At 41.0% G+C, this 22,619-nt stretch overlaps 1 protein-coding gene across 1 annotated transcript in view; it reads right to left on the reverse strand.

Moving 5' to 3' along the window:
* DNAJC3 (DnaJ (Hsp40) homolog, subfamily C, member 3) overlaps window positions 1-22,619 on the reverse strand; it is a 78,736-nt gene that overhangs the window by 13,872 nt on the left and 42,245 nt on the right. Inside the window, exons 5-9 of the mRNA XM_006831996.1 lie at window positions 13,557-13,709; window positions 12,084-12,265; window positions 11,201-11,320; window positions 3,803-3,908; window positions 3,592-3,712 (exon numbers count right to left, since the gene is read on the reverse strand). Coding sequence (XP_006832059.1) covers window positions 3,592-3,712; window positions 3,803-3,908; window positions 11,201-11,320; window positions 12,084-12,265; window positions 13,557-13,709 — 682 coding nt within the window. The remainder of the gene's footprint in view (window positions 1-3,591; window positions 3,713-3,802; window positions 3,909-11,200; window positions 11,321-12,083; window positions 12,266-13,556; window positions 13,710-22,619) is intronic.

The following is a 22,619-nucleotide window of genomic DNA, read 5'->3' on the forward strand; positions in this document are numbered from 1 at the left end:
ACAGGGCAGGGAATAGACACAAGATAATTTGGGTATTGGGTAGGGGGGCAATATACAAGAAGGGAGAGGGGAATCGAAGAACAAAGCAGATGAGAGAACAAATAGACAGGTATAAATGGGCCAATTGGGACAGAGGTAAAAAATGATGTAGACACAGCTTTGGAACAACAGGGCTCTGGAATACAGAGACTGGGAGAATAATGTTAAGATGCTTGGCTATTTTTTGAACCTTGGTTTTCCTTGCAATACATTATAAGACAGACACCGGAGGGGGAGAAAAAGGAATAACCAGAAATGGAAAGCTTGTAAGCCCGTCTTCTGCCTATAACTGATTAGAATACCTAAAATGGGGCTACAATGTGTCCAGTGAAGGAGGTTTACTGAGGAGCCCCTGCATTACATGGGAGTATAGGTGGAAGCCCGAACCACAACCAGACCTTCAGAGACGGGAAATTTCTCCACTTGAAACAACAAGCAGACCAGCCGGGAGCAGCTAGAAAACCAGAAGATACCTCTTGAAAAAAGGACCTACAGGAAAAATACAAAACAATCAGGGCAGTCTGACTGTTACCACAAGAACATACAGGTGGCCTGCCCAGGAGACATCAAGGCAAGTGATCGGATCCTCTCAGTGCAAATTCTCTTCCAAGACTAAGACGCAAGGGAAATATACACTTTGACTGACAACCACGCACGTCACCCAGAAGGGGACGTGGCCGAAGAACATCAACGAAGGGGCGAGCTAAGCCCTACATCGTTCAGCAAACTACTGTGAACCCGGATGAAGACCTGGTCAGCCAGTAGCAAGGTAACATCTGGGGACTCATGGGCTCAGGGTCAGTGACACAGCCACAGAGGTCTATAGTGGAGAGTGGGGCGGCCAGCTGATAAAAAGAGGCTGGATAGACGTAAGAACTCCCACACTTGCAGATGATGCCCATTTGACTGGACTTCAATGACTGGATAAACAGAGCTCAACCCTAAGAAAGAAGAGGGAAAAAAGCATCATCTGATACAATTTGATAAACATGACTTACACCTATAAATGCAAATGCAGTAGCTCAAAAGAGGAAACAAGTCCCTGCTGCAAGAACTATACCCAACCCCTCCACACAAAGGGTAGACAGGGATGGGCAAATTGGACATTGGCTACCCAAAATGGGGGGAGGGATACAAAGGCAAGAAGTGACTGGCTTACAAGCTTTCAAGAGGGAACCTAGATCCAGAGGGTGTGGAGGAAGGTAGAGTCTACAATGAGTGGTGTCCAGCCTGTCCAGGAAGGGCTGATGAAACGAATTAATAGATGGGTCTCGGAATGCAATGGTGAATAATTGTTATCAGGACTGATTGTGAGGGTTTGAAATCTAAAGATGGACATTTTGTAACAAAGAGGGGAGAGATTAATTTTTTATCAGTCTAGGAGCGGAGGACCCTGGAACCATCAATGGAGAAGAGCAAAGAGCGGAATCCTACCCAGAGAGGCAGTGAGGCCTGGGATGGAGGCAGAGAAGACAACGTCAAGAGATGGTGGGGCTGGGGCTCGGGATCAGGAGATGGAAAGGGGCTGAGGACTGTGGTGGGAGGGGGGTGCAGGTTTACAGGGTACACCCCTTGGTTGGGTGAGGATGCATGGACAGGATAACTATGCCAACGAAATGATGGATGATGGAATGAATGTAAAGCTGATGCTCTCCCGTGTAGATTATCACACAATTCACAAAACATTAAATAAAAACAAAAAAAAATTACATCAAAGTAAATGAGAGTTGTACAGTTAATTCAACAGGAGGACTTTAAAGTAAGTGTCTCCGTTGAAAAGACAATAAATAAAATGAGAGAAAAAAAATTTTTTTAATTTGACTTTCTTTACAACTAACCCTCTTACATTCTTTTGAAGCTTCTCGATTTTCACAGAGTCAAATAAATGCTTTACAGGTTGTTGTTAAGTGTCTGTGACTTGGTTATAGCTCATTGGTACCCTGTATAATATTGCCAAGGAGCGGCTGGTGGGTTTCAACCAGCAACCTAGCAGTTAACAATCTAGTGCTTACCACACCAGAACCCCCAAAGCCTACACAGAGGCAGCAAAAGTACTTATTACAGAAGAGTCCCAGACACTAACTAGAGTGAGCTCACTCACTCAGTAGAGGCAGTCCCTAAAGGGACCTTCTGGGTAGATTCCCCACCTCCCTGAAGCATTCCTGCAGATATGAAAACTTACCATTCTGACTGCATACCTGTCAAGCCTCAACCAGACCTTACTGAGGACACTATACAAAAATATCCCTAAATAACAACCAACCACTGTCACTCCCTGGAAAGAGCTTAGGAGTAAAATTCTTTTCAAATTGGAGAAAAAGAGATGGAAATATGTAGCGTTTCCCTTACGGAAAAGAAAAAAAGTGTACCACAAATAATATTCAGCACTCAAATATTTCACTAACTGTAACAGGTAATTACTGTTTCAATCTGATTTGAAATGAAAACTTTGTAGTAAGAGTTATGAGACTCATTTCACTTTTCAAAACCATCTCATTAAATGTTCATAACATATGAAAGTCAATCCATATGAAAGGATTCTCTGTAATGTGTATGAGTGCATATGGGGCTTCAGTTACTTCAGTTTCAGCAGTTCAGGTAGCTGTCCTGGCTTAGTGCTGGAGGATCAGCACTGGAATGCATGGTCAGTTTCAATCACCAGGTCAGCCATTCAAACTCACCAGCCGCTCCTCGGAAACCCTATACGGGTCGCTAGGAGTCAAAACTGACTCGACAGCACTTAACAGCATCATCCTAATATAATTAAATAGTTTGGGGGAAGTCACAGAGAATGATTTTAAATTTAGGTCTTGTTAAGCATCATCGAGTCAGTTCCGACTCATAGAAACCCTATATAGCATTTCAGAGGAATGGCTAGTAAGCTTGAACCACGGATCCTGCAGTTCAAACCAACTTTGCAGTCTAACGCATTAACCCTCAGCACTACACCAGGATTCCACATTTAGGTATATAAAACACACATCAAATTTAGGTATATGTATGTAATGTACACAGAATACAAGTATGTTGTTTGTTGTCCTCGAGTCAGTTCTGACTAAAGGCAGCCCCAGAGGATTTCCAAGATGAGCCCTTTCAGGAGCAAACCACCAGGCCTATCTTCCCTCTGGATGGCTGGGAACCACTAACCTTTTGCTTAGTAGACAGGCACTTTAACTGTTTGTACCACACCGGCTCAACTATATATGTACACAGACCTGAGTCTAAGTGTAATAAAAAATGAACACTAATTACCTCTGGATTATATGACTGTTTATAATTACAAGTTTCTAGTTATTTGTCTTCTTAACTTGCCTACAATAAAGAAGCTAACATTTTTAATGTTATATTCCGTTGGACTCTTTCCTCATCTAGTGTGCCACCTAAATTCCACTAAGGAATAATATTTTTTTAAGTTCAGTGCCATTTTTCTAAAGTTGTCCATGTTTCCAGGTACTCTGGTAAACCATTCTAAGCAGAAGGAAGTTCCACATATGTAAACTTACTATACATGAACTTTTAGGGACTGCCAAGTCAAACTCATTCAATATTTACCTTCATCATACATTTCTTCTATTAAATAGGCCTCCGCTCGGTCTTTCAGAGCATTCACATTGTCAGGTTCTATCTGTAAAACCTCAGAACATATTCTAATAGCTTCAACAGGCTTTTCATCCTAAGAGTAAAAGTTAGAAAAGGGTTTACAGTTTTTCCTACAAACAATTTTACAGCTTGTTTTACAACTGTGAACAGGTCTCCATTGTACCTTAGAATAGCAGTGACAGATCCTTTCTTTTGAACGAATTGTATATTCAGAAACACTTGGCTCTGTTTTCATTACAGACTCATATTTGCTGGTCGCATCTGTGTATCTATTAAATAAGCAAATTATAATGAGAAACAATAAAAGTCTATTTCCAGAGCTGTTGAAAGACCCTCCACTCTTCACTAAATATTGCTTAATCGATTCCCTGAATGAACACAAGCCCTCAAATATGACCTTACCTTATCAGTCTAGTGTAGCATGGAAGGTACTCTCTACAATTAAGTCAGCAGGTAAAACACACGACCAAAGAAAATGAAGAAGGACCAATTAAAGCATACTTGTGAATACCAATCAAACCAAGTGATGACTTGGTGTTGAGAAAACCTTCATGAATTCGAAATTCAGTAAAACATAAAACACCTTGTTGAAGTCTGGCTTACACCTAGCACTTTCAGGCCAGACACAGATTATGTTTTATTTCATGGTTACTTCTCCCTTTCATGAGCAACAGAACCCATTTACATGTCATTTCATATCATGATTGCCAATACTCACAACTAAGTACACTGTAGATAGCCAAGCAGAAACAGTCTGCTTCAATATTCAACTTTACAACCTTTCTAAACAAAAGCTGTTTCAGCAATGTTTAAAAACTGAATACATTGGTGAAAAGCACTAGCATGTTAAATTACTTTCCTCAGTAATACTACAAGATTTATCTACATGCAAATAATAATAATAACCCTCTGTCATCCAGCTGGTTGTGACTCGTAGCGACCCTATAGGACAAGTAGAGAACTGCCCAACCACGTTTTTAAGGAGCTGGTCCTTACAAAAGGACCTTCTCCTGCCTATAGGCTATAATGGCACACTATTTCCAATACAAAGCAATCTTTACATTTAAAATCTGATGTACCAGGTGTAAGCATAATATTTAAACAAAAAGCTTGTTCTGCTTCCAGGAAGGTGTTGCTGCTGTTGTTGTCGTTGTTGTCAGGTGCCATCGAGTCGGAACCAACTCATAGCGACCCCATGCACAGCAGAACGAAACAATGTACGATCCTGGCCAACCTCACTACCGCTACCACACTTGACGCCATCAATGATGCCACCTGGCTGATCCATCTCATTGGGGGGGTCTTCCTCTTTTTCTCTGACCCTCCACCTTACCCAGCATGACATCCTTCTCCAGCGACTGTTCTCTCCGGACAATGTGTCCAAAGTATGAGAGATGAAGCTTAGCCATCTTGGCCTCCAAGGAGCACTCTGGTTGTTGTTGTTAGTTGCCATCAAGTCAGTACCGCCCCATAGTGACCTTATGCACAGCAGAAAGAAAACACTGCCCATCCTGGACAACCTCACTACTATTGCCATGCTTAAGCCCATTGATGCTGCTACTTTGCCAATCCATCTCAATGGGGTCTTCCTCTCTTTCTCTGAAGTATGAGAGACGAAGTTAGGCCATCCTGGCTTCCAAGGAGCACTCTGGCTGCATTTCCTCCAACACAGATCTATTGGTTCTTTTGGTAGCCCATGGCACTTTCAGTATTTTCCTCCAACTCCGTAACTCAGAAGCATCAGTTTTTCTACGGTCTTTCTTATTCACTGTCCAGTTTTCACATGCACATGAGGTTATTGAAAATACCATGGCTTGGGTCAAGCACACCTTAGTCTTCAAGCGGATATCTTTGCTCTTCAACACTTTAAAAAAGATCTTGTACAGCAGATATGCCTAATGCAATACATCATTTGATTTCTTGACTGCTGATTCCATGAGTGTTAATAGTTGATCCAAGAAGAATTAAGTCCTTGACAACTTCAATCTTTTCTCCGTTGATAAGCCTGTTGTTTATTGGTCCAGTGGTGAGGATTTTTGTTTTCTTTACATTGAGCTGCAATCCAGGAAGGTGAAGTAGATGTATTTTTCAAATTCCTCCAGCTGAAAACAAAATCTCTAGAGTTAATGTATTATAAAAACACTGAAGGGATTCAGACAGCCAACCTTGCAAATTCAGGGCAAGACGGTGGCAGAATATTCCAGAGCACTAATTGTGCTCATGAGAAACCTGTACATAGACCAAGAGGTAATAGTTCGAACAGAACAAAGTAACACTGAATGGTTTAAAGTTAGGAAAAGTGTGCACCAGGTTTTTTTTTTTTAATGCTCTATTGTGAATTATGTGATAGTTTACATGGGAGAACATTAGTTTTACATTCATTCTATCATATATCGTCTCATTGCCATGGTTACAATCCCCTCCATGCAAACCCTCCCCCCGTACCCCCCAGGTCTTCAGCACACAGTCGCTCTCCCTCTCTGGATCCAAAGTCTCCAGCTGCTCCACCGCTCCACGTCATCATCTCTGGCTCCATTTCAGGCATCTCTGCTTCTCTGGGTAGGGTCCCGCTCTCTGCTCTTCTCCCTTGATGGTCCTAGGGACGCCTGCTCCTAGACTGAAAAGTTAATCACTCCCCTCCTTGCTATAAAACATCTACCTTTACATTTCTGACCCTCACACACAGTCCTGATAACAATTATTCACTATTGTATCACAAGAGACCCGTCTGCATTTCATTGCATCAGCTCCCCCTAGTCAGATTGAATACTACTCACTGGAGATTCTACCAGGTTATATTTTTGAACATACTTATTCAATCGGTATGCTGAGCAATAATCCAAGAAATTGGATTATATGAAGAAAAAAAAAAAACTGTGGATTCAAGACTGGAGGGAGATTCATCAACAACCTGCAATATGCACATGATACAACGTTGCAATGGAAGACAAAATACTTACTGGATTGCATCTCAATGTAAAGCAAACAAAAATCCTCACCACTGGACCAATAAACAACATTCTTATCAATGGAGAAAAGACTAAAGTTGTCAAGGACTTCCTTCTTCTTGGATCAACATCAACACTCATGGAAGCAGCAGATGAGAAATCAAACGATATAATGCATTAGGCAAATCTGCTGCACAAGTCCTTTTTAAAGTGTTCAAAGACATCAGTTTGAGGAGTAAGGTAAGCCTGACCCAAGCCAAAGTACTGTCAATAGCCTTATATGCATGTGAATGTTGAACAATGAGTAAGGAAGACTGTAGAAGAATTGATGCATTTGAGTTACGTCTTGGAGAAGAGTATTAAAAGTACCACCGACTGCCAGAAGAACAAACAAATATGTGTTGGAAGAACTACAGCCAGAATGTTGTTCCTTAGATGCCGAGATGGCCAGACTTCGTTTTTAATACTCTGGACATGTTATCAGGAGGAACCATTCCCCGGCGGACATCATGCTTGGTAAAGTGAAGGATCAACAAAAAGATGAAAACCTCAACAAGCAATGGGATCAAGCTTAAAACCAATTATGAATATGGTGCAGGGCAGGGCAGTAGTTCATTCTAGTGTGCATAAGGTCACTATGAATCAGATAGGCGGCACCTAACACAACCCTAGTCCCAACCATGACCCTTAACAATAAATGAAATTCTAGGCCTAGCCTAGATCTAGCCATAGTTCCAACCCTTATCCTTACTACTTTCTCCTATACCCATCCACACCACCCACCGAAAGGTGAAGTGAAGACAGATGGACTAGCGACCTCAAGCCTCTGGGAACAACATGGTGCTTGAGTTCCCTGGACTTTCTTTTTGCTTCATTTTAGGAGGTGAACAATAGGCAATCCAGGAACACCAACAAGAACAGAAAAAAAAAAGCCTGCTTTCTAGCCGAAATACTAAGAAATGGTGGCCTGGCATAACAAAAAATGTTTTGATATTACCTACTACTATAACCAAATGCCAAAGAATGAACTGAGGCCCCACCCTGACCCATACCAGCAAGTTGAGATGTCAGGAAAAGCATTCACTCTCACAAGGTACCCAGCATCTCACCAAGTGTCAGAGAAGATCAGAAGGGAGTCTAAGAGTTTATTCTAGGTGGACCAAGCAAGTAAGGCGCTCCCTTCAACCTCCCATACGGTCAGCTGAGGTCATATAAGGAGCTGAACATTCGCCCCACCAGTAGTGAGGTGCTCCCAACCATCCGATACTAGCAGCAAAAGCCAGTGGGAAACTTCTGCCTTACTTGTCACTAACAAGATACCACCCCATCCCTTTTGTAGAAACAAAAGGGGGAAAAATTAACAGCTGAAAAATTTTAAAATTAGATACAGAGTCTAATAATACAAAACTAAATGTCTAGCTTTCTATTGGAAAATGATCATCATATCAAGAACAAGGAAGATTTCAAACTTGCTGAAAACAGACAATCAGCAGATGCTAACACTGAGGTAAAAAATGTTAGAAAGTCTGACAAAGGTTTTAAGGCAGCCATGAAAGATGAGCTTGATAAAAAGAATGACTAGAAACTTCCCAAAAGTAACAATACTTAGACCTACAGATTCGAGAAGTTAAGCAAATGCCATAATTAAACATCTGAAAACAAAAGGCATGGGGAAAGTCAGAGAAAAAACCCAACACCTTATATTGGTGAAAAGAGAACAATTAGAATGACAATAGATTTTTCATCAGCAATGAGAGCGGCCATAAAGAAGTAACACAATGCATATCAGGTACGGAAATCTAAAAGTAACCCTACATTCAGTGCAAATATCCTTCAGAATGTGAAAGAAAAAAATATTTTCAGATGATGAAAACTTTAAAAGACTGTGTCAACAGCACCCCTACCCTAAAGGAAGTTCTCTGAAGATAAAAGATGAAAAAGGAAACTTTGGAACATAAGAAGAATGTATGATCAACAAAAATATAGGTAATACAATAGGTTTTCCTTTTCCTTTTGAGTTTTCTACATTGTGTTTGATGGTTGAAGCAAAAATTACAACTGTCTGATACAGTTCTAAATGTAGAAAATAAGACAATTATAAACAGAGTAGGGGAAAGTTCCTATACTTCACTCAAACTAATAAGTGGTAATTCTAGTATACTGTAATAACTTATGTGTATATGTAATGGATTACCTAGAGCAAATATTGTACAAGTTATATATAAAAAATATACTCAAAAACAATCTAAATAAATAACTCTTTAAAATGTTCAAATAATTTTCAGCATGATATGCAACAGAAAACAAAAAATAGCAAAAGTAAGCCCTACCATTATCAGTAATTCAGACCTGCTGTACAAGACCTCTTTAAAATGTTGAAGAGCAAAGATGTCAGTTTGAGGACTAAGGTGCGCCTGACTTAAGCCATGGTGTTTTCAATAACCTCATATGGATGTGAAAGTCAGACACTGAATAAGGAAGATCAAGTACTTTCAATAACCTCATATGGATGTGAAAGTCAGACACTGAATAAGGAAGATCGTAGAAGAATTGATATAGTTGAGTCATGGTGTTGGAGGGGACTATTGAATGTACCATGAACTTCCAAAAGAATAAACAGATCTGTGTTGAAAGAAGTACAGCCAGAGTGCTCCAGGATGGCCAGACTTCATCTCTCATACTTCAGACATATTGTCAGGAGGGGCCAGTCCCTGGAGAAGGATATCATTCATGTTTGGTAAGATGGAGGGTCAGAGAAAAACAGGAAGACCCCCATTGAGATGCACTGGCAAAGTGGTAGCAGCCATGGCCTCAGACATAGCAATGATTGTGAGGTTGGCCCAGGACCAGGCATTGTTTTGTTCTGTTGTGCATAGGGTCGCTATGAGTCAGTACTAACTTGATGGCACCTAACAACAACATCAGTAACTACATTAAATATAGTCTAAATACACTAATTTAAAGGCAGAGATTAGCATTTAAAAACTTGACTCAACTATATACTATCTACTCACTTTAACACTGTTTTATTATTAAGTGCCATCGAGTCAGTTCTGATTCACTGCAACCCTGTACAGGGTTTCCAAGCAGCAGCTGGTGACCTCATGGTTAGCAGTCCAGTGCTTTTCCTACAGTGTCACACCAGGACTCCACTGAACACTGTTGCTGTTGTTGTTAAGTGCCGTAGGCTGGTTGAAAGTAAAAGGATGGAAAAAGATACCCCAAAAATTAATCAAAAAAGCAGGAGAGGCTTCTCAGAAAAAGCAGACTTCAAAGAAAATGAACAAAGGTAAAGAGGTGCGTTTTAGAATAACAGATCAGTTCATTAAGAAAATACAAACATCCTAAATGTATATGCACCAAACAACGAAGTGGTTAAAGAGTGTGAAAATCTCTCCAAACCATACATCCAACAAAGGACTAATAGCTAGACTATATAAAGAACTCTCAAAACTCAATCATATAAAATTAAACAATCTATTCAGAACATGGGCAAAAGACACAGACATTTCACTGAAGAAAATACGTAACTACATAAACTTTCTATAAAAGCCACTTAGCAATTAACCTGATACAAGTATACGAAAGGCATTCTGATTTTTTTCAACGAGCAACTCAAATGAAATTTGCTTCTTGGGTAAGTTTTGGGAAAGGGTCAATCCTGGTGATTTCCATTCCTGGCTCCCTGATTTTAAGAAATGCTTTAAGACCTTAGAATCCACCACAAAACAATGAAAGTCTGCCTTCTCCTGACAGCAAGCTTCTAGGGTAGCAACAAGGACAGGAGCCTACCTTGTCTGAGGCAGTACTGTGTGGAATGCTCTCTACTCCTGCCTCCTGCCCTAACCTCAACCTAACAACAAACACCACGCATATAAACAAAACCCCTTCCTACTCCAAATCCTATTCCTTCTTTAAGATCAAGATTTTTAAGTATCCCTTTCTCCATAAAGCTTCTCTTCCTTATTCCTTGCCCGTCACCATTCTGGAATGAATGCAATGGCATCCTCTAATATGGATTGCTGGTATGGCATTGTAAAATAAACACTTGACCAAAAGGTTAGTTTGACTGCAAGGTTGGCAATTCAAACTCATTAGCCACTCCTCAGAAACCTTATACAGGGTCGCTATGAGTCAGAATCCTAGTCTTGGTATGGTGCTGTAGGATCAGCCCTGGACTGCAAACCACAAGACTGGCAGTTCAAGCTCACCAGCTGCTCCTCGGAAACCCTATACAGGGTAGCTGTGAGTTGGAACCAACTTGACAGCACTTCACATTACCCTGGAGTCCTGGTGTGGCGCTGTAGGATAAGGCACTGGACCACAAGGTTGGTTTGAACCACAATGTCAAACGTTCAAACCTACCACTCATCTGCTCCTTAGAAAGCCTATACAGAGTCTCTCTGAATTGGAACCGACTCAATGGCACTAGAAGAGTTATATTCTGCCTGGTTCCATAAGATGCACAGTTGTGGTCGTTTTGGTAAGACACAATGCTAGAATACTCTGCTTTCCCAACTAAAAAGTAGCAGATCAAACAGTTCAATTGTTCTGTTGGCCCACAGTTAGACATACAAGGGAACCATGGATGGTCTGAGAAAATACACTCTTACCTGCCATCTCTGATGAGCTCTTCAGCTGACGCAATCAGCTTATTAAGTTTCTTCACTTGTTTATAGTGTACAAAACACCTTTTATGATCCTGGTCAAGTTTCAGACATTCACGAACTTCACTGATCATGTATTTAAAGAGAAGCAAAATACTCCAAGTCAAAATAATCGATGAATTATTTTTCCATAACACATACAGAAATCATAGTAAAATATATTTATAAATTTACATTATGCTGATTTACATAATTTTAATTATAACAGCCTTCCTACTTATTTTAATAAGCATACTTCATGTGGTGCTGTAAGATAAGCACTGGACCACAACGTTGGCTTGAAGCTCAAGGTCTGCAGTTCAAACTCACAAGCCGCTCCTCTGAAACTCTATATAGGGTTGTTCCAAATCAGAAATGACTCAATGGCACTTAACAACAACTTCTCACTTATCAACTACCTCATGATCTGACACTTTGCATTTACAATAGTAAAAAGTCTTCTATCAAAGTGCTCTGCACCTTAGCAACATACATCATGCAGTAAGGAACATGAAGGATGAGGTGAGGTAACTCTGGCTGTGAAGGTTAAGGTGAGGTGTTAACTTGGTTGGGTCCTGCTTTGGCAGTTATGCAGTGATAAAATGGGGCAGTTACATCATGATGCAGTCAGCCTCTGTTCTGGCAGAATGTTAACTTTCACACACTGACTGACCTGGTCACTGAAGCCTAACTCGGTAGATAAGTGAGGAGTGGGTGCATTCAGAATTAGACTAAGGTGGGAATAGCACAGGATATACAAATTGCCTTAACCATCATTAGGTTTTCAAGTAAGACTATCTTCCTGTCAACAGTAAGAAGATGATCAGATGTGTCTGCCAACAGCACTGACCTGAGGGACAGCTCATGGTCTCCTAACTGGTAATACAGGAGGCTGATTTTATAAAAGGCTTCTGTATTGTCATTCTTCAATTTCGATGCAGCTTTTAAATCACTTATAGCTTTCCTAGGCTCCCCTTCTTTTATAAAACATTCAGCTCGAAGTTCCCGTAATTCTGCATCCCAAACACAAACCTTAAGAAACACAAGAACTAGACTTTAAGAAAGAAACACAAGTTATGCACATTCACACTTGCATCTCACATATTTTTATTTACATTATTTATCAACATAAAACATCCTCAATTAATGTGAAAACTTCTAAATTACAAACAGTACTGACAAAAATGATAACCAGCTCAAAATAATTTCTCCAAATATAAAAATTTTAATGGGAGAAGGGACAACAGCAAGGACCCTTTCCTACATCCTTCAAGTATATAATTAAGAAAATTCAAAACAAAATTTACTATATAAGAGTTATTACCAAGAAAGCATATTTGATTTTGAAGAGAATATTCTATAACTAGGTTTCTGTACTTAATATTTCTGGTTTCTAATTAAAAAAAAGTTATCTAAGCTCTGAATTATCAGAATAATTTTATTCTAGTAATAACTACATAGCACTCTCTTACGTAAAATGTCACCTCTTTGAAATTAAATCCTCAATCAAAGGAAGAAAAAAAGAAGACACTATGTCAGGAAGTTCACGCAACCTTATCAAAAAGCCCACAGTACTTAGTAAACATGTGCTAAGCAGAACTGCTCCACTGAATTTTCTAGGTGCAGATGTTTCAAAAGCAGGTCACCAGGCCTGATTCTGAGCAACATCTTGTGGATTCGAACTGATACCATTCTGGCTAGTAATTGAGAATTTACTTATTTACACCACCCATTGACACTAGACATACACCCAAACACTGATCACTATGACCTGTATTAGTATCTTTGCATATTTCCTAAACATACTGGTTAGGTCACAATGAGTAGTCTAAGGAGCTCTGGTAGTGTGGTAGCTACGAATCGGGCTGCGAACCTCAGTGTCAGCAGTATGAGATTACCAGGTGTTCTGCGGGAGAAAGATAGGGCTTTCTGCACCCGTACCCAAGTGAATCCATTGGATCCCACCAACTCTTCTTGAGCCACCTTCCCTTGGAAACTTCTCACTCCTCTTTCCTCCCGAAAGTTACCCCATTCTTCAACCTCCAGTGTTTTCTTCCCCCAAAATGTAAAATTAATTCAAAACAGTAAAGCAAGAAATGCCCACCCCCAAAAACTGTAATTTCTATTCCATAGTACAGTTACAGATTCTGCTCAATATCAACACAAACTTGCACTCAGAGCTGAAGGCTCAAGGACCAGTGTACAATTACCCTGTAGTGGTTTTTTTGTGGTATATAAAGTACATATACGAAGTTAGTTTTTTTGTGATGTACAGAGTATACAGAGCATTAAACTGGTCACTTGCAATACTGAGCAAACTCACCTCTAAAATCTGATCAAGGAAGGTTATAGCAGCAGCATAATCTGCATCTTCAAAAGCGTAAAGAGCTTGTGAGCGTAAGTGCTGCATTTCATCAGACTTTACCAGTTGGGCCTGGGCTTCCTTTTCTTCATTTTCACTCGGATTAGATTTGAGCTGTAAGAATAACAACACATTAAACAGTGTTTCTGATCTCTTCATTAATATCCATAGCATGCACAAAAATCAGACATTTCAAATACTTAAAATTGACTGAGAAAAATCAGTAGACTGGCTGGTCCAATGACTTAACTAAGCACCATGTGAAGCGGCAGGGAAGGCATCTTTATTTCTGCTGATTGGTACACAAGGAGAAGAGCACTGGTGGCAAAGTGGGTTGTATTGGGTTGATAACCAGAAGATCGGTGGTTCAAATCTACTAGCTGCTCTGCAGGAGAAAGATGAGGCTGTCTACTCCCATGCAGATTTCTTTACAGGCTCAGAACCCTGAAGGAGTAGTTCTACTCTATCCTATAGGATTGGTATGAGTTGGAATGGACTTAATGGCAGTGGGGACTTTTGGCTTAGTATACAAGATTTACTCCCTTGTAAATCTTTGCTCTTGCAAAGATTTACAGACTTGGAAACTATATACAGGTCGCCATGAGTCTGAACTGACTCAACAGCGCTTAACAACAACACAAAAAAAGAGCAGTATCAAGACCTGGTTCCCCTCACACTTAAACGGAAGCAGATATACACAGGAATGTGAAAGGGCAGAAAAAAATGAAGAAAGGAAAGCAAATTAATGAGTTCTATTTATTTTGCCTTCTAGGTGTATTTCTTAAGAAGCCCTGGTAGGGTAAGTTACACGTTGGGCTGCTGCTAATTGAAGGATCAGCAGCTTGAATCTACCAGCTGCCACTCCGGAAAATGATGAGGCTTTCTACTCCTGTAAAGATTTCCAGCCTTGGAAACCCTATGGTGGCTGAATTGGACCAGATTTCATGGAACGCAGCAGCAGCAGTTATGTATTAACTTTTAAGTATAAAATAATTTTATCAGAACTGTGATTAGAAGTCTAGGGAAACTGTGTAAAGGGGGAGTTTATTAGAAAGGTTATGGACCACAGGGTCCGTGGTTCAAACTCACCAGCCACTCCTCAGAAACCCTATACAGGGTCGCTATAAGTACGAAACGACTCGGCACTAACAACAACAGCAACAATAATGCCTGCACCCAAAGTAGTAGCAGTCACTGAGAGATCAAAATGATACTGTATACAACACATACGTACTCAAAAGGATTCTATTAAAATGTCAAACTTCTGAAATAACATATGAATGAGTTGTTGAATGCTCTGTAAACTTTCTCTGTATTTCTCTGTAAACTTTCACCCAAATCACAATAAAAAATTTAAAAAAATATTTTTCTAACTTCGTTTCTGACCTTTCTATAATAAATTCAAAATAAGAACAGAATGCAAATTCTGATACTAAATGATATTTCTGAAAGATATAATACAATTTCAAAGGATGATCATACAGTTTCAAAGGATGATCAATTTTATTTCCCATTGCATTACGTACCAACCAACGTAAACTGAGTATTCTCTATTAAATTCACAGGTGCTAGGATAAGGAGGAGTCCTGGTGAGGCGCTGTGGGCTAATGTGTCCGACTGCAAAGTTGGTGGTTCAAGCTCACCAGCTGCTCCTTGGAAACCCTATACAGGGTTGCTATGGGTGGGAATCACCTCGATGGCACTTAACAACAACAACAAGAAGGATACAAAGTAATTTGGTAGGATAAGCACTAGACTGCTAGCCACAAGGTTGGCGGTTCAAACTCATCAGCAGCACCTCAGAAACCCATTCAGGGTCTATTAAGTCAGAACCCACTTAATGGCACTTAACAACAAAAATTAAAATAAAATTAGCACAAAATGCATTTGCTGAACTGCTTATGGATCAAGAAATTAGTATGTAGAGATATCATTAAACTTAATTTGTTTTTTGGGGTGTACGAAGCACAGATTTAAGGTTTTCAGTTGATGTAAGTTGATAATATGGGGAAATACGTAAACTTCAAGTATATAGAACACTGTCCAGTGACTTCAACAACATCCCTTCATGTATTATCTGTAATATCTGCTAAGAGAACTATATATAAAGTATATAAAATATATATAAAAAGTATTTTTAAATACTACAAATTGAATGGACAGAGAATGAGAGAGAACTAAAATATTTTTTAAATAACAGTATTCCAAGCCAGGTGATTTAGTATTCTTGAGTCCTTACATTTTTCTGGAGGAAACTAAAAATATTGATTCCCTTTCAATTTTATTATACCAGGATGCTAAAATTCCTGAGTGATAACTAAGAGAAAACTGTTGTTGTTGTTAAGTGCTGTGGAGTCTGTTCCAACTCATAGCAACCCTGTATAGGGTTTCCAAGAAGCAGTTGGTAAGTTTAAACTGCCGACCTTGTGGTTCAAATCGATCTTACAGTTCAGCGCATTACCAAGCAGAGGCACATGAAGCGTTGTTGAATGCTCTAAACTTTCACTCAAATTACAATACAAGATTTTAAACAATATTCTTCTAAATAATAAAAAATCTAAATCAATGGGGTAGAGAGATCAAGAGGAAGGGAGGAGTGGGGTGGGGTGGGATGATTAAAAAAAACAAATCATCGGATAAACAGAATCCAAAAGAAATATAGACAAGATATATAAAGTGGAATTTCTTATGTCAACCAGGTTAGCAAAACTTGTACTGTTCATTCCAAGCATGGCTGAAGATGGGGGACCCCTGAGATTTTGCTGTGCTGAGGTAGGAATGTAAATTAGCATAACCACTTAACAGGAAAGTGCCAGGCTGCTCTGCCAGCTTAAAACTGCCCATAACTTACCAAGCATCAACTACATCCTTAGATATAGGAGTATACCCTATAGCAGGGATTCTTAAAGTGTGATGGGGGCCGCTGTGAGTCTTAACACTCTTTCAGGGGTTTGTTCAGACAAAAGCATATATAAAAGGGTAACAGGAACCCACTCAAAGTCCAGATAAACCAATGGTACTAAAAGTTAACTGATTCGGCTCTACAAATATTCCTCGTTTTCCAACTGCGTGTCTGTGTAAGGCCACATTTTCTTATTATTCATCCAACAGAACATAATGCAACAGGTTGAGCACAGAAGCAAACACGAGAATCTGGTTATTTTCTATTAAGTCACACACCGATGACATTACGCTGATTGGACCAAGTGACTTTAGACTTATTGGTAAAACATCTGCATGCTGTTGTTGTTGTTAATTGCCACTGAGTCGACTCTGACCCATAGCAACCCTGTATAGGGTTTCCGAGGAGCAGCTGGTGAGCTTGAACCACCGACTTTGCAGTTCAAACAGCTTTGCAGTCTGGCGCATTAACCCACAGCACCACACCAGGACTAAAGGGTGGGAAATTAACCTGACAAAAATTCAGGTGCCTTCCAATTTAGTGAATTTCTAGGGGTTCAGTGGTGTGGGGTATGTACTAAAATGAAGGATAAGTTACTGCATCTGACCCCTCCCAAAATAAAAAAAGAGATAAACACACCTGGTGGACCTCTTTGGATTTTGAAGACAACATCTGGGTGTGCTACTCTGGTCTAGTTGTCAAGTGACTCAAAAAGCTACTCGTTTTAAAGTGGGGTCCAGAACGAGAGAAGGCTCTTCAACAGGTTCAGGCTGCAGTGCCAGCCGATCTCCTACTTGGGCCAGCTAATCCAGCTGAGCCAATGGTGCGTGAAGTGTCAGTGGCAGAGAGAGATGCAGTCTAGAGTCTTTGACAGGCCCCGATAGGTGAGTCACAGTGCAAAACCTTAGGATTTTGGAACAAAGCCCTGCCACCCTCTGCAGATAACTACTTTTAAGAAATAGTTTTTTTGGCTTATTACTGGGCTTTAGTACAGACTGGACACCTAACCAGGGGCCACCAAGTCACCATGCATCTGGAGCGATCCATTTTGACCTGGGAGTTGTCTGACCCACAGAGTCATAAAATCGGGTGTGCACAGCAGTACTCCATCATTAAATGAAAGTGGTAAATAAGAGACTGGGCTCAAGGAGGACCTGAAGGCATAAGTTGCATGAGGAAGTGGCCTAAAAGACCATGGTCCCCACTCGTGTCACATTACCTTCCCTCTCCCAGTCTACACTATGGCCTCATGGGGAGTTCCTTATGACCAGCTGACTGAGGAGGAGAACACTCACAGTGTCTAGAGATGGTTCTGGATATGCAGGTACCACTTGAGAGTGGGGGCTTCCCTGACGGAGAGTGGTGAAGGGAAACTCCCAATGGGCAGAACTTCAAGCAGGCAGTGCGCGTGACTGTTAATTCTGCTTGGAAGAAGAAATGGCCAGATATGCCAACTGTGTATTGATTCACAGGCTGTGGCCAATGATTTGGCTGGATGGTAAGGGACTTTGAAGGAACAGGATTAGAAAATTGGTAATAAGGTACAGGGAAGAGGAAGGAATGTGGAGACCTCTCTGAATGGCCAAAAAAAGTGAAGATTATCGGTGTCTCATTCATGTGAATGGTCCAAGGTTACCTTGGCAGAGGAATGACAGGATGACATGTGCTGTGGAACTTATCTCTACCACTCTTGGCACTGCCCAATGGGCTCATGAACATAAGAAAGTGGCCATGGTGGCAGGGATGAAGGTTATGCTAAGCGCTCAATCTGCCAGAAGCAGAAACCAACACTGAGTCCCAGTTATGGGACCATTCATCGGGGAGATCAGTCAAAAACCTGGTGACAGATTGATTACACTGGAACACTTCTATCAGGGAAAGGGAAGCATTTTATTCTTACTGGAACAGACGCTTACTCTGGATATGGAGTTGCCTTCCTTGCACTTAATGTTTCTGCCAAAACTCCCATCTGTACACTTATCTATCCACTATCAAGGTATTCCACACAGCATCACCTTGGATCAAGGGGCTTACTTCATAGCAAATGAAGTGCAACAATGAGCTCAGAATTCTCCTGTCTTACCGTGTTCCTCGGAGTCCTGGTGTGGTGCTGCAGGATAATGCGCTGGACTGCAGTCAGTTTGAGCCGCAAGGTTAGCAGTTCAAACCCACCAGATGCTCCTTGGAAATCCTATACAGGGTCACTATGATTGGAACTGACTTGATAGCACTTAACAACAACGACCACCATGTTCCTCATCATCCTGAAGCAGCTGACTTGATCAAAGGAAGGAATGCTCTTTTAAAGGCACAATTATGGCACCAGCTAGGTGGTAGTATCATCTTCCAGGAGGCTGTATGCTGTAAACCAGCATCCAATACACAGTGCTCTTTCTCCCGTAATCAGGATTCATGAGTCCAGGAACCAAAAGAGAAGATAAAACTGGCACTACTCACTATACACTTCCTAGTGACTCACCTGAAAATTTTTGGTTCCTGTAGCTGTGACCCTATGCTCTTCAGGTCTGGACATTTTAGTTCCAAAAGGAGGAATCCTCCCACCTGGAGACACAACACTGATTCTATTGAACTGGAAGTTAAGAATGTGGCCTGGCCATTTTGGGCTCCTCATGCCTCTTGATCAAGAGGCAAAGAAGAGAGTTATGTACTGGGTGTTGTGATTGACCCAGATTGCCAAGATCTGTTTTGGAAGAAGTGCAGCCACAGTGCTCCTTTGAGGCCTCTCATACTTTGGACATATTGTCAGGAGGAACAGTCACTGGAGAAGGATATCATGCTTGGTAAGATGGAGGGTCAGAGAAAAAGAGGAAGACCCCCCCAGTGAGATGGATCAGCCAGGTGGCAGCATTGTTGGACTCAAGTGTGGCAGTGGTAGTGAGGTTGGCCCAGGATCGGACATTGTTTTGCTCTGCTGTGCATGGGGTTGCTATGAGTCGGTTCCGACTCAATGGCACCTGACAACAACAACAACAGCCAAGGAGAAATGGGACTGACGTTACGTTATGGAGGTAAAGGCGATTTATGTGGCGCTCAAGAGATTCCATAGGATGTCTCTTAGTTCTACCTGCCCTCTGACTAAAGTCAATGGTAAACCAAATTTCAACATGACAACTAAAGGTACAGACCCTTCAGGAATGAAGATCTGGGTCACCCCACTAGGCAAAGAACCACAACCAGCAAAGGTGCCTGCCGAGGGCAAAGGGGGCAGCAGTAGACGAAGCTACAACCATGTGACTAGTAGCAGAAACAAGGACTCCAATTGTTAATAAGTACTTTTTCATGTAGGTGCACATCAAATATTTTTGCTTTGTTCATTTGTGAAATATAAGACTTAAATGGGGTCAGTGTGCTTTCAGTTGTGTGTTAGTTGCATGGTGTTAGGTGTCAGTATGGCTTTATAATTGTCTTATTTAGAGATTATGTATATGGTTTCAGTGACAAGTTGACACGGGGTGGATGTGACAGTAAAGGCTGTGCATCAACGTCACTGAGCCAGGATTCTCACTGGTCTGGCAGCTGAGATGTAGTTATCCCCCACGATGAGATCTAGTATGGTGTCATCAGTTCTATGATGAGGTCTGCTAGGAACAGTCAATTGAAAAGAAGTTTCCTCGAGGTACTGGGCTGCTTCCAATGTATTAGACACTCAGGCCAAGTGTGCTTACTCTCTGCTGGGTCTGGATTGGACATCTGGCTTGACTGCCGACCTCCCATTCGTTCAACTTAAGTCAGTGATCTTTTCTATTACCTGCAGATCCTAGGGATGCTCAGCAGCCTGCTTTTTTACCTGCCAAACCTGCCTGCCATCTGACCTGCTGCTCTTGGTCCACCTGACCCAGGCTTGGGACACTCCCACCTCTACAACTGTGTGAGCCATTCCTTGATACAAACTTCTCTTTCTATACACATATATACAGTTCACTGGTTTTGTTTCTGAGAAGAACCCAGCTAACAATACGAGGGGTGGGTGAGGGATAGAGAAGGAGTGTTCTTGCTTAAGGAGAACTTAGTTTCTAGTAAAAACCAAAAATCCAGACCCACTGCCATGGAGTCAAGGCTGATTGACAGGGACCCTGCACAGGGTTGCCAAAGCTGCAAATATTTATGGAAGCAGAAAAGCTCATCTTTCTCCCATGAAGGAGCTGGTGAGTTAGCAGTCCAGTGCTTATCCTACAGTGCCACTGGGACGTCTTGAGTTTCTATTAAGGAAATGTAAAAATTTAGAACAGAGGTAATAGTTACACAACATGTTGTGCATAATTAATGTCACAGAACTATACACATAAAAAATAGCACATGTTGTTTCATACATATGTGGTGGTTAAGTGTCATCAAGTCAGTTCTGACTCACAGTGACCTTATGTATTATTTCCAACAGCATTTCATAAATCTAATTAATAAATAGGATAAGTACAGGACTGCAATTGCAAGGTTGGTAGTTCAAACCCACCAGCTGCTCCCGTACAGGGTCATTAAGAGTTGGAACAACTCAACCGCATTTAACAACAATCATGACATACACAAAAATTCCAAAAACTTTGTTCCAAAAGGATCCATCCATCCAGTTGTCAACAAGAACTGGAAGGTGTCCTTACGTCAGTTCTAATAAGGATCAGCTAATGCTAAAATTGTATTCTCAGTTATTGTGTGATTTCTAAAATGTTACTCTCTAAAGTTGTGACTGGAAAAAAAATTCTAAGTCATGGGTTTAAGTATTTACTGAGGAGCAGAGCACAGAGTCTCATCTTTTATCACTAATTCTTACATTCCAACAGGCATCTCCACAACATTGGCTATGGACAAAGCACTGAGCTAGGGAGTGGTTACTCCAGCACGATCACCTCCTGTCTCCTATGCTGCAGAGGAGACTTTTATTAAGTGCTGTCTAGGCAGTTCCAACTGCAGTTCCAACTCACAAGGAGCAACTTGGAAGTTTGGACCACCGACTTAGTAATTCAAACCAACCTTGTGGTCCAGTGCTAATCCTACAGAGCCACACCAGAACTCCAGAGAGATTAGACAAACATAAACAATATCCAATTTTATTGAAGATCATGAAACAGTCTCTGATTTACTACAACAAAATCTAATGTTTATCTTAGCTTACTCTGCAGATGACTAGTATTGTGACAAGGGTTATAAAGAACAATTTCATTTTCATATTAACTAATAAGCACTATGATGGGAGTCCTGGTATGGTGCTGTGGGACAATGAATGCAATGAGCCACAAGGTCGGTCTAAAATGCAAGGATGGCAGTTCAAATCTACCAGCTACTCCTCAGAGACCCTATACAGGGTCGTTATGAGTCAGAACTTGAAGGCACTTCACTACAAGAATATATGTACAAACATTATATATATGTATGGTTGTGGGGGTTAGGTACTGTGGAGTTGGTTCCAACTCCTGCAGTTTCCAAGGCTATAGAAAGCAGAAAGATGTAGGGAGCAGAAACCCTCACATCTTTCTCCTGCAGAACTGCTGACCATGAGATTTGCAGTCCGATTCGTAACCATGCTACCAGAGCTCGCTTGCTCGCTCGCACGCTCTATCTATATATATGCATGATATATATATATATATATATATGTTGTTAAGTGCCCTCAAGTCAGTTTTGATTCATAGCAACCCTAAAGAGGGTTCCTGAGGAGCGGCTGTTAAGTTTGAACCACCGACCTTGAGGTTCAAACTGACCCTGCGGTCGAATGCTTATCCATACAGCGCCATATCAGGAGTCCATGTGTATGTGCATATATTGTTATTAAGTGCCAGGAGTTGGTTCCAACTTTAGTGACCCTATACAAGGTTTCTGAGGCACACCCAGTGGGTTTGAATTGCCAACCTTGTGGTTCACAGTCCAGTGCTGTTCCTATAGTGCCATACTTGGAGTCTATGTATGTATGTATGTATGTATGTATGTATCTATCCATCTATCTATCTATCTATATGGAATACTGGTGTGGCACTGTGGGTTACAGCACTGGACTGCAAAGTCAGTTTGAACTGCAAAGTCGGCAGTTCAAGCTCACCAACTGCTCCTTGGAAACCCTAGAGAGTTGCTATGGGTCAGAACCAACTCGATGGCATTTAACATCAACTATG

This window comes from Chrysochloris asiatica, unplaced genomic scaffold (assembly GCF_000296735.1).
Source record: "Chrysochloris asiatica unplaced genomic scaffold, ChrAsi1.0 scaffold00005, whole genome shotgun sequence".
Classification (NCBI taxonomy): domain Eukaryota; kingdom Metazoa; phylum Chordata; class Mammalia; order Afrosoricida; family Chrysochloridae; genus Chrysochloris; species Chrysochloris asiatica.